At 40.1% G+C, this 14,975-nt stretch overlaps 1 protein-coding gene across 2 annotated transcripts in view; it reads left to right on the forward strand.

Moving 5' to 3' along the window:
• Nucleotides 1-14,975, forward strand: part of fyco1b (FYVE and coiled-coil domain autophagy adaptor 1b) — a 28,772-nt gene that overhangs the window by 1,202 nt on the left and 12,595 nt on the right. For both annotated transcript variants that reach the window (XM_055201348.2, XM_055201349.2), the window contains exons 3-12: nt 167-273; nt 2,328-2,453; nt 6,731-6,837; nt 7,521-7,664; nt 7,916-8,009; nt 8,439-10,631; nt 10,881-10,973; nt 11,652-11,770; nt 12,087-12,254; nt 12,613-12,756. In XM_055201348.2, coding sequence (XP_055057323.2) covers nt 167-273; nt 2,328-2,453; nt 6,731-6,837; nt 7,521-7,664; nt 7,916-8,009; nt 8,439-10,631; nt 10,881-10,973; nt 11,652-11,770; nt 12,087-12,254; nt 12,613-12,756 — 3,295 coding nt within the window. The remainder of the gene's footprint in view (nt 1-166; nt 274-2,327; nt 2,454-6,730; nt 6,838-7,520; nt 7,665-7,915; nt 8,010-8,438; nt 10,632-10,880; nt 10,974-11,651; nt 11,771-12,086; nt 12,255-12,612; nt 12,757-14,975) is intronic.

Below are 14,975 nucleotides of genomic sequence, written 5' to 3' on the forward strand. Positions count from 1 at the left end.
GGGCAACTGGGGGTTATATAGTGTGCTGTACATACTTTTATTACATTTAGCAGATGCTTTAATCTAAAGCGAAAGTATCATTATCATTATGTGTGTTCCCCTATGGGTTGAACCCATGACGTTTGTGCCGCTAACACAATGCTCGTCCAAATGTTTTCTTACGCAGATGCAGTTTCTGAGCTGAGCAAAGAACACAGTGAGACGGGAGAGCCCATCACAGACGACAGCCCGAACCTTCACAAGTTCTGCTATAAACTGGAGTATCTATTGCAAGTATGACACAGTCTTTGAAATATTTTATATAGTGTTCATTAGTGTTAGTGTTCAGGGTTCCCACAGGTCCTTGAAATCCTTGAAAGTTTGTGAATCTGGGGGGAAAAAGTCAAGGCCCTGGGAAGTTTTTGAAAATATACATACATAGAAACAGATCATTGAAAGCGCTTGAATCTATTTTATGCAAGAAGTTTTCTGGAAAAAAATCCATATTATTCCCTGTGTAGTGTAGGATAATATCATAAAAATTCTAGACTTTTTAAGCAAACTTTAAATCACTTTAAATGCTTATATTTTCTGTATGTGAATGTTGATTCATACCAAAATGCTTTTTTGCATAGTTGTGTTTGACACATGAAAACGTCTCGGGTTACGTATGTAACTGTTGTTCCCTGAGAAGGGAACGAGATGCTGCCTCTCCCTTGCCATACTTCCTGCGTCCCTGTAACGCCGGCCATATTTCAGATAGCGATATACTTCTTGGCTCCCGCGTCACCCTGTCTTTGTCGTTAAGCCTCACCATTGGTTGAATTTGATATACACATTCAGACGCACTACTAACCCTTGCAGGTGTCCCCAACGTGTCACCGCAGTGACGCAGCGCGAGTTCCCTCGAAAGGGAACTGTAACAATGTATCTTAATAGGTAACACGATGTAACCTTGCTCTCAATTGAAATGTGTCCCCACATTTAGTCCTTGAATTTGAGGGTATTGGACCTGGAAAGTCCTTGAAAGGTCCTTGAATTAGAAGTTAACTAAGGTGTGGGAACCGTTCGTGTTAAACCCCATTCACACAGCACTTTGGTCCCAGGAAATTTGCATAAAATTGAACACAAACACGTCCCGTAAATGTTTTGGGAGCCTTCCCGTAAAGAGGACCTAGTAACATTGCCTTAACATTCACGGAAAGCATTCTGGGTGAACAGGAGGCAGAAACGATGCCGTAAGGGGCGTGCCGTAGTAAGGACACACATGTCATCTCAACAAGAAGTTATGGTTCAGCTCTTTGATGATTATTCTTAATAAACTGATAATGTTTCCAGTTTCCTTTTATTGGGGAAAGCCCATAAACGTGTGTAGCAAAAACCGATCGCATGATTTTGCGTTGCATGTAAACACCTTAACTGGCTTTCTCGCAGTTTTGTTCATGTGCGCATGTCTCCGCGTGTGAAAGATAAAACATTACATGGGGAAATAAGTGCAAAGTAATGCATAAAAGTCTCCGCTCGACTAAAGCGGTTGGCAGAGAAACTGCGAAAATGAAAGCTAGCATGTTACAGACAAAAGAGTAATGTTTGCAGACATGAGAAGAGATACAACAGCATATTTTAAGACAGATTTCCCATCTACTTTTTGAACGACTATATGTATTATATGCTGTGACTGCCAGCGAGAAACCTGACAAATCTCCAAATCCATGTAAACACAGTTTTCTGCATAGCCGTTTTTTCTGTGCATGTAAATGCAGTCATTGGGAGTATGAATTAATCAAAAATAAGATCCTGGACGCATTTTCTGTGTATTTTTCAGTGTAAGGGAGTCGCGTCTAGGACAACTTGAAGGTATCGTAAATCAGAAGTGCACATTAAATAGCGCGAGCTTTGTCAGATAGCGTCTACTTCAAAATGCAAAATATACGTTAGCAGCCAATGTTAATCGTTAATGATTTGGGACAATTATGATGTTATTTCATATTAAACTATGTGGAGCTCTGTGGCGCGACAGGGATTTGAGCAACTTCCTGAGTCAAAGCTGGGCGGTGCGGACAGGCGCCACCTGGCGACGCCGGTTTGCGTATACTCATAGAAAACAATGTGTTCGATTTTTTTAGAACAGTGCGGCGCTGCGCGTCCGGTGTGTGATCCCCTTTAGTGGTTTGTGCTTGTAAGGAATAAAAAAGTAAGTAAGGATAACCAGCATGCAGGAAGCTATTTAGTAATGCTAAGGAAAATAGATAGTTTCTTCAGTTTTTATGGGTCTTTATCATAAATCATAAATGTGCCCTGTTCATTCAGAGTTTGTTGTGCTGTAACCCTTATGCTGTTTTGTCTAGTTTGACCAGAAGGAGAAGCTAACATTCCTGAGAGCCAGGAAAGACTACTGGGATTATTTCTGCGACTGTTTGGCCAAGATTAAAGGATCTAATGATGGCATTCGCTTTGTCAAATCAATCCCTGAGGTAAATCCACAACACAAGCCCACACTTCTGCTGGACAACACACATCTTCAGCCAGTGTGTGTTTGGCTCTGCCCTATCTTCTTGTTTCTTCATCTCATATTTATTATATTGGTTTTCTTACATCGTGATATTCATTGTCTTATGCTCCCCTCATATCAGACGCAGCAGGTTGGTCATGTGCTGTGGTTGTTAGACTAGCATAAGCATTGTTCATTAACCCAAGACTTGCAGACATCACTGTTGATTTTGCTCATGATTAGGGTTATAAATTTAAACCAACCCCAAACCATACAGTAAGCATTACTCATCTGTGTATTGAATGTACTACAGTACGTCATTTCATCCGACATACATGTGATATGTCGTATTTTTTAGGCTTGTTTGATGTACTTTTCTGAGAAATTGGACTTAAGGCGAATGATGAAATAGTATCACGGTGACTTACACTGAATGAGGAACCTGAGCCAAAACTAGGAACCAAAATATTGGGATGGACTAAACACCACTCATTGTAGCAACCAGCCTGGGTACCCTAGCAACAGCCTAGCAGCACTCTGCATTATGGCATCAACTTTTGCATTGAAAATTAACCTAGTTATAACCTAGAAAGCAGACTGTAGTAAGATAAGATTAGAGGTGATCATTGTGTTTCATTGTGTTCACAACACAGTCAGGTGAACTCCTTAAGTTGTGTTGCACACAAAGTGAACCTGGACCACAAAACCAGTTATAAAGGTACATTTTTAATGGAATAAGCTTTCCATTAATGCATGGTTTGTTAGGACATGACAATATTTGATAAAACTAATCTAAGGGTGTAAAAAAATTGAGAAAATCGCGTTTAGAGTGGTCCAAATGAAGTTCTTGACAACACATTACTAATGATAAATATATATTTGATATATTTATGGTAGGAAATTTACAAAATATCTTCATGGAACATGATCTTAATATTTGAATGATACTTGGCATAAAAATAGTTTTGACCCATACAATGTTTTGTTGGTTATTGCTACAAATATACCCAAGCGACTTATGACTGGTTTTGTGGTCTCACATTTAGTCATAGATTATTGCATTTTTTTTAGTTGTGAGACATATACAAATAAATACTTTAAATTGACTGTAGCTTTGGATAAAAGCGTATGCGAAATGCATGCATATAAATGTAGAAGCTGGCAAAAGTTTGATATGGAGTACCCGTGGGATTTCTACAAAATTTTGTTATAACAAAAATGCACTGTTTTGTAAGTGTCTTGAATCCAGAATGACTTGAGAAATCCAGCATTAACTGCAGTCTGATGTTTCCATCTGCTGTCCTTATGTTCTCTGGTCACCCACTGTAATCCTCCATCTGCTTTCCTGACAGTAGTGTCCCAAAGACAGACATTGATTTTGTTTGAAATCGCATATACTGTACTACTTTTGTCAGTATTCATGTAACACTTGAAGTTGAATGTCTTACTGCTTCAGCTAAAATGTGCAGTTTACATGCAGAGCATAATACACAGAATACTGTATCTCACAATGCAATGTGTGTCAAATGAACCAAAGGTGAACCTACTGTAGTTAACCTACATACTTGAGATATTTTTATGTATGTAAATAAATAAATAATGAAAATAATTGAACATGTCAGATGACAGCATTAAATCAATTGACTTAAAATGATTATTAAGTACCACAAACTGTACTTGTTACCCTTGCTGTGCGTTCATAGCAGACGCGAATGAAGCGAATAAATCACGCTATTTGCGTGTAGTTGGACGTTTAAACATTTAAAGGTCCCGTTCTTCCTGTATTTTTGAAGCTTTGATTGTGTTTACAGTGCGTGATATAACATGTGTTCATGTTTTATGTGTAAAAAACGTGGTATTTTTCACACAATTTACTTATCTGTATAGCGCTGTTTTCAATGTCCTAAAAAACTGGCTGATGTCTTCCTTGTTCTATGAAGTCCCTCCTTCTGAAATACGTTACAAGTTCTGATTGTGTAGTTTGTTAAGTGTGTTGTGATCGATAGCAGCTTAGCTTGCCGTTAGCTTAGCTGGTGACTGATGTTTTCCTGTGTGCGGAGGTTAGTCAAAAAACTGTTTTATTGACGTCATTAAAGCAGAAAGTAGAGGGCTGTAGTCCAAACCGTCATTCGATTTAGGCTTTGAAAGGCGAATTCTGTTAAAGAAAATATATCGCCTGGCAGTGAACTTTGTTTTATCATTTTACAGGTATTATTTATTAGGGCTGTAATGATACATCGCTTTCCCTATTAAAAAGACCTGCCTGAAATCGATTCTGAATCGCAAGGCTCCGATTCTGTGTTTCATGCACAGCTTGTGCGTGTACTACGGCTCTATGATCAGTAAGTCCTTATCAATCTAAAATCACTATGAGTTTGAGTCGTTTATAATGTGAATTTACTCGTCAAACACAATCATTCAGAATATTTTTATTATCATGAAAATACCTGAAACAATCTAAAGAATAGCAATATAATTATCCCTTTAGACATTTTCTGGAATAGCGTTTGTAATGCTGCTACTTCTGTGGCACAAATGGCGTTTCTACATGAGAGCGCCCTCTGGCTTTTGGATGTGGCGACATTTCACCGTAATTCATTGAAATTCATTCATTGAGAAAACACGCATTTGCACGATTCATCGTTACAGCCCTTTTATTTATGCTCTAACAGCAACATTACACACTAACTAGGGTTTAAAAAATGGGATCAGAAAGAACGTGACCTTTAACTTTACTCGCGTCATTTGAAGAAAAAATATAATTTTTTACAACTTAGCAGAATGTCCGACCTCCTCACTCACTTTCTTCCAAGCAAGAACCTTTTTATTCTTGTTTCTATAAAAGTAAGAAGATGTGTTTTACAGCTCCTCATACAGCGACAATGATTTTGTCCTCCATTTAATGTTTTGTATTTCTGCCTCCACTTGCTTCATCGTAATCATGATGTTCAAATTTTTTAACACACATCGAACGTCCAGGATGTCCAGGATCACGCCGCAAGATGTCTTTGCATTAACTTAACATGAAAATCACTTATGCTTAACGCTTCATTCGCGTGTGGTATGAACGCACCATGACTTTCAGTATGCAATTATCTGCTTATACACATTATGCAATAAGTAGCAATTTTAAACATAGCTGACAGATAATGTCTCCACTTTGTTTTTTGAAAATATGCTCATTTTCCAGCTCCCCTGGGGTTAAAGATTTGATTTTTGCTGTTTTGGAATCCATTTAGTCGATCTCCGGGTCTGGCGCTACCACTTTTGGCATGGCTCGGCGTAATCCATTGAACCTGATTGGACCATTGGCATCGCGCTCAAGAGTGGCCAAGGAGTTTCGATGTTTTTTGTATTTGAAACTTGACTCTTCTGTAGCTACATCATGTACTAAGACAGCACAATGATATTACGCAGCAGCCGAAAATAGTCCCCTTAGTAACTTTAAATAGCAGCGGACTGTTTTCGGGCACTGCCTAATATCATTGCGCCACTTCCAGCCATGTTACGGCAGCAAAGTCCTTGATTTTTACATCAGAATGAGAGTTCAGTCCTAGCCATATCTACCTGAATATCACAACTTTTAATTGTCTGTCGGTCTTAGTACACAATATAACTACAGAAGAGTCAAGTTTTAAATAGGAAAAATATCGAAACTCTTTGGTTATTTTTTAGCGTAATGCTAATGGTCTAATTAGATTCAATGGATTATGCTAAGATATGCTAAAAGTGGTACCACCAGACCTTGAGATCAGATGAATGGATTCCAAAACGGTAAAAATCAAATGTTTAACTCTAGGGGAGCTGGAAAATGAGAATTTAAAAAAAAAGGAGTGTCCCTTTAATACTCTTACCTTTCAAAACCTAAGTGCGATGTCAGTGATGTTATCAGACGTGTTAACATATTTCAGACGCTACATCTATGATTATTTGTACACGTGCACTGTTTAGGAGCAGTTTCCCGGACAGGGCTTATCCTAGTCCAAGACTAAAATGCATGTTTGAGCTGCTTTAATTGAAAAACAACTTGCTCTGACTCATTTTAACATATATCAGTGACATTGTTTTGTCTCAAGAATTACACCTGCAGTGTTTAAATATTCTCTAATGTAAACAAGGCCTAGTCCTGGATTAACCTAAACCATGTCTGGGAAACCACCCCTTAATGTCTTATTTAGAACGTTTACACATTCAGATATCATAAAGTAATTGATGTCTTATATTATTTGTTTATTTAATGCAAACATTTTTGTGATTTAGCTAAAGACGTCTCTAGGGAAGGGGCGATCTTTCATACGATACTGTCTCGTGCACCAGAGACTGGCAGATACTCTTCAGCAGTGTGTTATGAACTACGAGATCACATGGTAATGTACTATTCTGATAGACCTCCATCTTTATAGTACCTTGTAGAGTGTAATTGTTCGTATGTTCGTATGTATTCATAATTTGGCATTAAAAACGTAAACAGAAGAAAACATCATGAAGAGAAAGTTGCAGTATGGTTGCACATCAAGTTTTGCCAAACTTGTAAACAAGCACTTTGGTAGAAACTGCAACTATTTTGCTTCTTTAAGTTTGAATTTCACATGATAATAATTTAGAATGAAAAGAGAAGTTAGCTCTACTCGCGCACTTTTAAAGCTTTAGACTTAAAAAAAGTCTACAATTAAACACTCATGCATGATTTAAATGCATGGATATGACAACATGCTCACTTGAATGTATACATAAAAGCATTAGTGCATATATATTAAGGCATATATGTTTTTGTAAAGTGTCTGTTTATGTCACAAAGAATGTCACACTACCACAATTTCATTTCTCTTCCTCGGCTCACTTTCATTTCTCTTGAAACATGAAAAACTTGCTTCCTCTCTTATAGCATGCAGAGATGTAATGTCAGCATTTTTTGTTGTGATGCATACCACACGGTTATTGTACCATGCTACCCAAAGACTGCAGATTGACAGGAATGCACAGCAAACATAAAAACTTTTAGAAATAAGATTTTCATCTAAGCGGTTTGTGCTATTTTTATAATCCACAGTACATGGTATTATGAACGCAGTCCATTCCTGAAGTCCCATCTTAACATCGATATCATCAACCATCTGTATGAACTCAATGAGATTCAGTTTGATGTAGCATCCAGGGGTCATGACCTTGACTCTGACTGGCCCACCTTTGCCAGGTAATTCATGATAATTAATCCTCTACACAATTAACGTTTAAAGTTTCACAGATAACATTTAGCCAGCAATCTGTGCGTTTCATTGGTTTTTCTCCTGAATGAGCAGTTGGCTTCAATAGGACAACAGGGATAGGCTAAAGTGTCTTCCCACATCTAACTCTACATCCGGTGTAATTCATGCCCAGATTATCTTAATAAAACAAATGAGCAAGACAAAGGACATGTTTGTTTTGTGCATGTTACACCTACAGGAAGACTCTGGGATCAGCAGTTTCATCTGCCCATGTGTGGAAACCACCCAGTCGCTGCTCCAGTGTCAACAGTCTGGCCAGCAGTTACTCACAGGTTTGGTACCACATTAGACACTCTTAAAACTTTAGGTTTTCTTCATCATCTCAATTTTAATCTCTGTGTGGAGCAGTGGCTTTTGGCAGACTCCTGCATACAAAAATCTCATTGAATTTTTACAAATAATGTCCAAAGGAATGTTTGGGAATGTACAGTAAACTGATATTTTCTAATAGCGCACACTAGCAAAATATATAAATAAATAGAAATAATTTTTAGGGAAAAATACTAACATGTCTAGACTTTTGCAAAGTACTGTATTTTAAGTTTCATTTGTTAGCATTACTGATTTGACATTGTATTTGATCCAAAAACACTAATAGTTCAATAACAATCAGTATCAACAATAGACCAATGTGAGAAAATGCTTGTTGATGTGCTCATATTGGGTCTATAAACGTCAATCTGGCATTTTCATTCCTGCAGCAACCTCAGGAGTTTATTTCAGGCCAGGATTTTAGTTCCAGTCTTCTAGGTGATTTGGGGGAGTTGGGTGAGCTCTCCTGTAATGCTTCTGAGGACCTCCGCATTGAGCTTGACCAGTCTGAGCTGAAACAACAGGAGCTCCTGAAGAAGATCCAGCTGCTCACCAAAGAAGCAACTGATCTGAGGGCTGTGATCAAGGATCTAGAGGACCAGCTTTTGGCTTCTAAAAGTTCAAATCAAGAGAAGGAAAGAGTGCAGTCCATAGACTCAGCTGGGGCTGAGCAGGAGGTGTTTAAGGCTGTCAGAGAGTGCACTGATCGTCTCCATACCACCACACAAGAATTGGAGGCTCTCCGAGTTCAAGATGCTTCAGAACGCAACTTAGAAACCAAGCTGAACATAGCAGAAAACAGGAACATGGAGCTGCTGACAAAGCTTGACGGAGCTTTGAGTGAAAAAGAACAGCAGGCCTCCAGCTACTGCGACTCCGCCTGGAAATTCCAAGAGCTACTGACCAAACTAAAGGAAGTTGAGCAAGAAAGGATTGAGTTAAAACGAGAAAAAGATGAATGTTCCAGACAGGCTGAGCGACTTGCTCAGGAGTTGAAGCGACAGGAGGTGAAACTAAAGGAGGTGGAAGGTAAACTTGAGGTATGTACTGCATCTGCCAACAAGGAACGAGCAGACAAAACGCAGCAGGCTGATGAAATGCAGATGACCATAAAAAGCCTCCAGGGTGCACTCTCACTCCAGGAGCGTGAAGCGGGTAACCTCAACACACAACTACAGGACTTGCAGAGTGCACTAGAAGACAAAGAGTCCAAGCTGGAGGAGCTGAAGAGGAGGACGCAAGAGGGGCTGCAACAGAGAAGTGCACTTAAGGAGCAACTTAAGGAGAAGGAGACAGAGCTACTCAACAACACTCAGAAGGTCCGAAAACTAGAGAAGAACAACCAGCAATTGGCAGCAGACAGCCAGAGCTGGCAAGCACAAGCCAAGAAGCTGGAGGAGTACAAGAACCAGTGCACAAGTTTAATGGAGATCAACGCCAAGCTGATTCAGACTGTTAAAAGAAACGAAGAAAGCAGCAAGGAGCTGGCCCAAACCAATGCTGCTCTACAGAGAGAGCTGATTACAGCACAGACATCAGAAGCTCAGTTGAGAACCAGATTGGAGTCTGCTGGATTGACAGTGGATAACCAACACCTAGAAAACTGCATACCGAATGGCCAGGTGAAGAATGAGAAAACAGAGGTGGCATTGACGAAGTTGGAAACTGAGCACAAAGAACTGGGAATAGATGGAAAAGAGAAGAGTATACCAAAGTTGGAAGAACTAGAGGGTGCTACAGACACCCAAGAGAACAAGATGTCTTGTAGTCACCTACAGGAGACCAAAGACTCCTCAAGCTCTGATAATGAAGAATCCACTTCTAGGTTGGCTCTGGCTGAGGCCCAACTGGAGCTCAACATGAAGGAAGTTTGTAGACTTCAGGAGGAGGTTTTAGAGCTCAGGGCACAGCTATTGGTGAGCTCAGAGGAGAGGGTGAAGATCCAGGCTCTGCAAGAGGTAACAGAAACTTCTAGAGAAGACCTTCAGACTCAGATGGAGCAGCTAAAGACTCAGGTGGAAGAACTAAACCGCAGACATGTAGAGGAACTACTACATTGCCAAGAAAGAGAAGGAGTACTGGTAAAGGAAAGGGATATGGGGGCCAAAGCCCAAGAGAGACTCCAGACGGAGGTAAATACCATGCGGGAAGAGCTTCAAGTGTTGAAGAAACACAACGACACACTGATGCTTGAGAACGGAGAGGCTCGTGAGGCCTTACACAGAGCCAACACGGAAACAGCAGAGCTTGGGGTTAACGTTTGCATGCTGACGGGCCAAAACGAGGAGGCTAAGCTGAGATGGGAGGAGCTCTCTACTAAAATGGAGGAGCAGCAGAAGGCGGCACAGGAGGAGGTGCGAACTTTGAATGAATCTGTGGAAGCCATGAGTAAAGATAATGCAAGACTCCTAGAGCAGCTTAAGCAGACTGAGGGACTCCCCAAAACCATGCAGGAATTGCAGGAGCAACTTGAACAGGCCAAAGAAGAAGTCAAGAGCCTTCAGGAGATCCGACAACGAGAGATGGACAGTCTGAAGTCCCAGCTGAGCGATGAAGCTGCACAACACGAAATCCAAGTGCAGGTAATGGAGGTCAACATTTCTCATAAATGGAAGCACAATTAATTTTTTGACAACCTTTTTCAAAGGTCTTACTGTATTGCAAGGTGGAACTTGTCTGACTTTATAGTAATCACTGTCCTTGGTTATTTTTTGCATGTGCATCAGTAATTTCAGCTGCTACAACATTTATTAATCCATAGATGATTGTACCATGCGAATTGCATTAGGTTTGGTGTTTTTTTAACTGCATTTTCCATCGTCTTTGTGAAGGGTCTAAATGAAGAACTTGATGAATTGAGGAAGAAGCTGGATATTGAACTTGAGAGAGTGTCAAGTCTTGACTCCAAAGTGTCAGAGCTGGAGGTATTATAATCATGTCATTATACTCTTGATGGATGTTAAGGCTTCTTTTGCATTTATGCATTTGGCAGATGCTTTTATCCAAAGTAACCCACAGTGCATTCAATCTATAATATTTTACCTTTGACCCCAGTGAACTTTTAAAGCAGACCCTGTTGGGCTAATGAACAAATTGTTTTAGCAAAATAATTATTTATTACTCTTGTGCATTTTGAGGGAAAACAAAGGACACTGATGTATTTTAAGATATGTCAGTGCAATTTGTTTTCAGTTTGGACAGCTCTTACATTTATTTTAGTATAGGACTAGTCTAATCCCTGTCTGGGAAACCGCCCCATCATGTCTCACTTATCATAAATTGATACTGAACTAAATTACGAAGTGCTTAAAGATCAGAAGTCATTAGGGTACACTCAGAAAAATGCTGGGTTATTTTCAACCTAGCGTTTGGGTCAAAAAGAGACGAGCCCAGGCCGTTGGCTTGAAAATTAACTAATGCAGGGTTGTTTCAACCCAAAATGCTGGGTTGTTTTAACCCACCGTTGGGTCAAATATAAACATTTTCTGGGTTATTTTAACCCAACATCCGGGCTTTTTGACACAACGCTGGGTTGAAAGTAACCCAGCATTTTTCAGAGTGTAAATGTGGGATTCTTTCTCCTGTATGTTTGTGTTTTAAAGTCTGTCAACAGCGACTACAGTCAGATGATTAAAAAGAACGAAGCCCTCATCGGGAATTCTGAAACCATTATTAACCAGAAAGAGGAACAGATAAAAACACTCAGAGAGAACTTATCCAGGTAAGAGATTTCTGTACTTCTTTTCAGGGAGTACAGAACTGTAAACAAATAACCGCAATGTGCATCAGAATCAGAATGAGGTTTATTTGCCAAGTGTGCCCACACACACAAGGAATTTGTTTCGTTTTTTTACAGGAGCTCTGGGTAATTGTTCAGGCTGGAAATAGCATGGGGGGGGAACTGTTTTTATGCCTGGATGTTCTAGTGCACAGAGATCTGTACTAATGTGCATACTGTACATCAAAAACAGGATTCATTTCTCAATCTGCTGGGCTTACTGAATGCTTATTGGTCTGTTCTGTGGCTTTCTATCCAGAGCTGAGGAGCAGTTGGCTCTTGCCCAGCAGTCCTGTCATGAGCTGGGGGTGAACTTGAGCAGAAGTGCGATGGAGAAGCAAACCCTTGAGCTGAGGATGTCTGCTGAGATAGATGACCTTTACCGCACCAAGAGGAACCTGGAAGAGCGACTTATTGAACTTATAAGGTGTCACCTTCTGTTCCTTCGTAGTTTGACCTGGATACTGTATCCATAACCTCCTAATGATGTTTTAAGTCACGTGTTAATCTAAACACATACGTTCTTTTCCTATAACCTACCTATATAAAGGAAAGGTCTTTGAAAACTCCTATTGCATCTGCTAAATAGTTCCAAAAACGTTCTTCACTGTGCATTTTACTGTCTGCATTCTAACTTTACGTATGTATTTAATATAAACGCTTCTCTTCCTATTTAAACATAGCTTTCCTCAGACCAAATGTTAAGTGTTGTACGTCCCTTTGGATAATAGGATCTGCTACATAAACACATGCAAATGTAAACGTTTTGTATAACTTCTCTGTAGGGAAAAAGATGTGTTGTGGCAGAAGTCGGATGCGCTGGAGTTTGAGCAGAAACTGAGAGCAGAAGAACAGACAGACCGAGACGTCACATACTGTCTTACCTGCCGTAGCCAATTTGGCTGGACCCTGCGCAAATACAACTGCGGGTAATGAAATGGTTTTGAACTGGGCACGTTCTTGTGATCAAATACAACTAGATGCATGTGTAAATGTGTTTCTTTAAAGGTGTACTTCACTTTTATAAAAAAAAAATTCTGATAATTTACTCGCCCTCATGTCATCCTAGATGTTTGTCTTTCTTTGTTCAGTCGAAAAAAAATTAAGTTTTTTGAGGATTTTTCTCCATATTGTGGACTTTAGTGGACATCAACAGTTTACAGTTTCAATGCAGCTTCAAAGACTCTAAAAGATCCCAACTGAGGCATAAGGGTCTTATTTAGCAAAACAATTGTCATTTTCACCAAAAAAAAGGAAGTACTGACTTATCGTCTTGCACTAGCTTTGTGTCGCGCCAGCGCAACCTTAGGGTGTTTTCACACCTGTCTCATTCAGTTCGGTTGAATCGTACCAGAGTTCGATTGCTCACTTGGTGCGGTTTGTTTGGGCAGGTGAGAATGCAGCAATCGAACACTGGTGCGCACCAAAAGCGGACCAAACAAGCGGACTGGGACCTCCTTGAATAGGTGGTTTTGGTATGCTTTCAAACGAACTCAAGAGCGGTTTGTTTGTGGTGAGAACACGATTTGAGATCGAACAGACCTAACTGCAAAAGTACTGCGCATTTTTGACTAAACCAGCTGCCGTAGTCAGCTGCGCAGTGCATTATGGGATGAGGAAGTGTTTATCGACAGTTTCCATTAGCAATATTAGCACGATGACAGATCGTGGACATACCTGGAGTTGCGAGGAGGTGTGGGTGGAGCCTCAGAAATTTGGTGTCTTCGTCGTGTGTAGTGCATTAAAACATTGTTTTCAAGCTGCATCCGTGATTCATTCTGGAAATGAACAGTTTGTATAAAGCGCTGTATATGTTTAACAACCACGGACATAATTACAGTACAGCATGCAGTCGTATGTCCACAGTGTCTGCTGTATTTTCCTCCTTTTTGTTTACTTCCGGGGTTCCGTTGGAATTCCGCGCATGTTGATTCTGACTAATCGAGAAGCAGTTTAGGAAATACGTTCAAATACATGTGGCCAATGAGTGATGTTGATCTTATCACATGTCTGAATTTTGGTTCTTTTCAACTGGTGCAGACCAGAGCAATCAGTGTGGTGTGAAAAGGAACCAAAACTGCAAAAAAGCTACAATGTATCATTTTTTGCTTTTGGTTCGGACCAAATGAACCGAACTGCAGATGTGAAAACACCCTTACGTACCGTATTTTCCGGACTATAAGTCACACCTTTTCATAGTTTGGCTGGTCCTGGAACTTTAAGTACGTGAGCGATTTATACGTCAAAAATATTTTATATGATCCAAGAGAAACCATTACGGTACATTCACACGGGGCGAAAGCGTTAACGCTTGACGGAAGGCTTGTCTGAAGCGTGGCCAACAGCCAATCACAGTGGCCGCAACCTATGCTCCAGTCTTCCATACACGTAATTGGCTGGCTCTGCCTAGGTTATTTGAAAAAGGCGATCTGATTGGCTGACGCACGCGTTGTCACTTGAAAAGTAGAGAAATATTCAACTTCTGCCGCGAGCAACGGCACTGACGTGGCGCCGACGGATCCACAATTTAGTTCGGCAACGCATGACGTCACCCATTGAAAGTGAATGGGAAGCGTTAACGCTTACGTGCCGTGTGACTGTACCATTACCGTCTACAGCTGCGACAGTCCGCTCTATGCTGCTCCTGTATTTATGTAATTCAATGGATTCAGTGTGGAATGACTTCAGGACCTTTTTGAACTTGATTTGGCTTATCGTGTTAATTTAGCCTATTCAGCCTCTCAGGTACATTCTGTATGCTATTTATTTATCATTTAAATAACTGATAAAAATACTTTAAGGTACAGACATTTATTCAGCCTGCTGTTCTGTGCTATTGTTAAGTTGCATAACTTGCCTTTCCAGATTAAATGTCTGTTCTTCGGCTTGGATTTTGTAAAATAATTTTTTTAATAAACCCGATAGTCCAGTGCGACTTGTTTTTTCCTCTTCAAAACGCATTTTTGACGGATGCGACTTACACTCCGAAGCAACTTATAGTCTGGAAAATATGGTATTATGTAATTACGTCGAAAGGTCAAGCATGATGTATCCTAGACTACCGCTCCTGTGTTTACAACTGTGGAGAAAGAGGACCGCTCAGACGTTGTTGTATGTGAATGTCTCAGTTCCTTGTTTAAAATGGTCC

This window comes from Misgurnus anguillicaudatus, chromosome 2, assembly GCF_027580225.2.
Source record: "Misgurnus anguillicaudatus chromosome 2, ASM2758022v2, whole genome shotgun sequence".
Taxonomy (NCBI): Eukaryota; Metazoa; Chordata; class Actinopteri; order Cypriniformes; family Cobitidae; genus Misgurnus; species Misgurnus anguillicaudatus.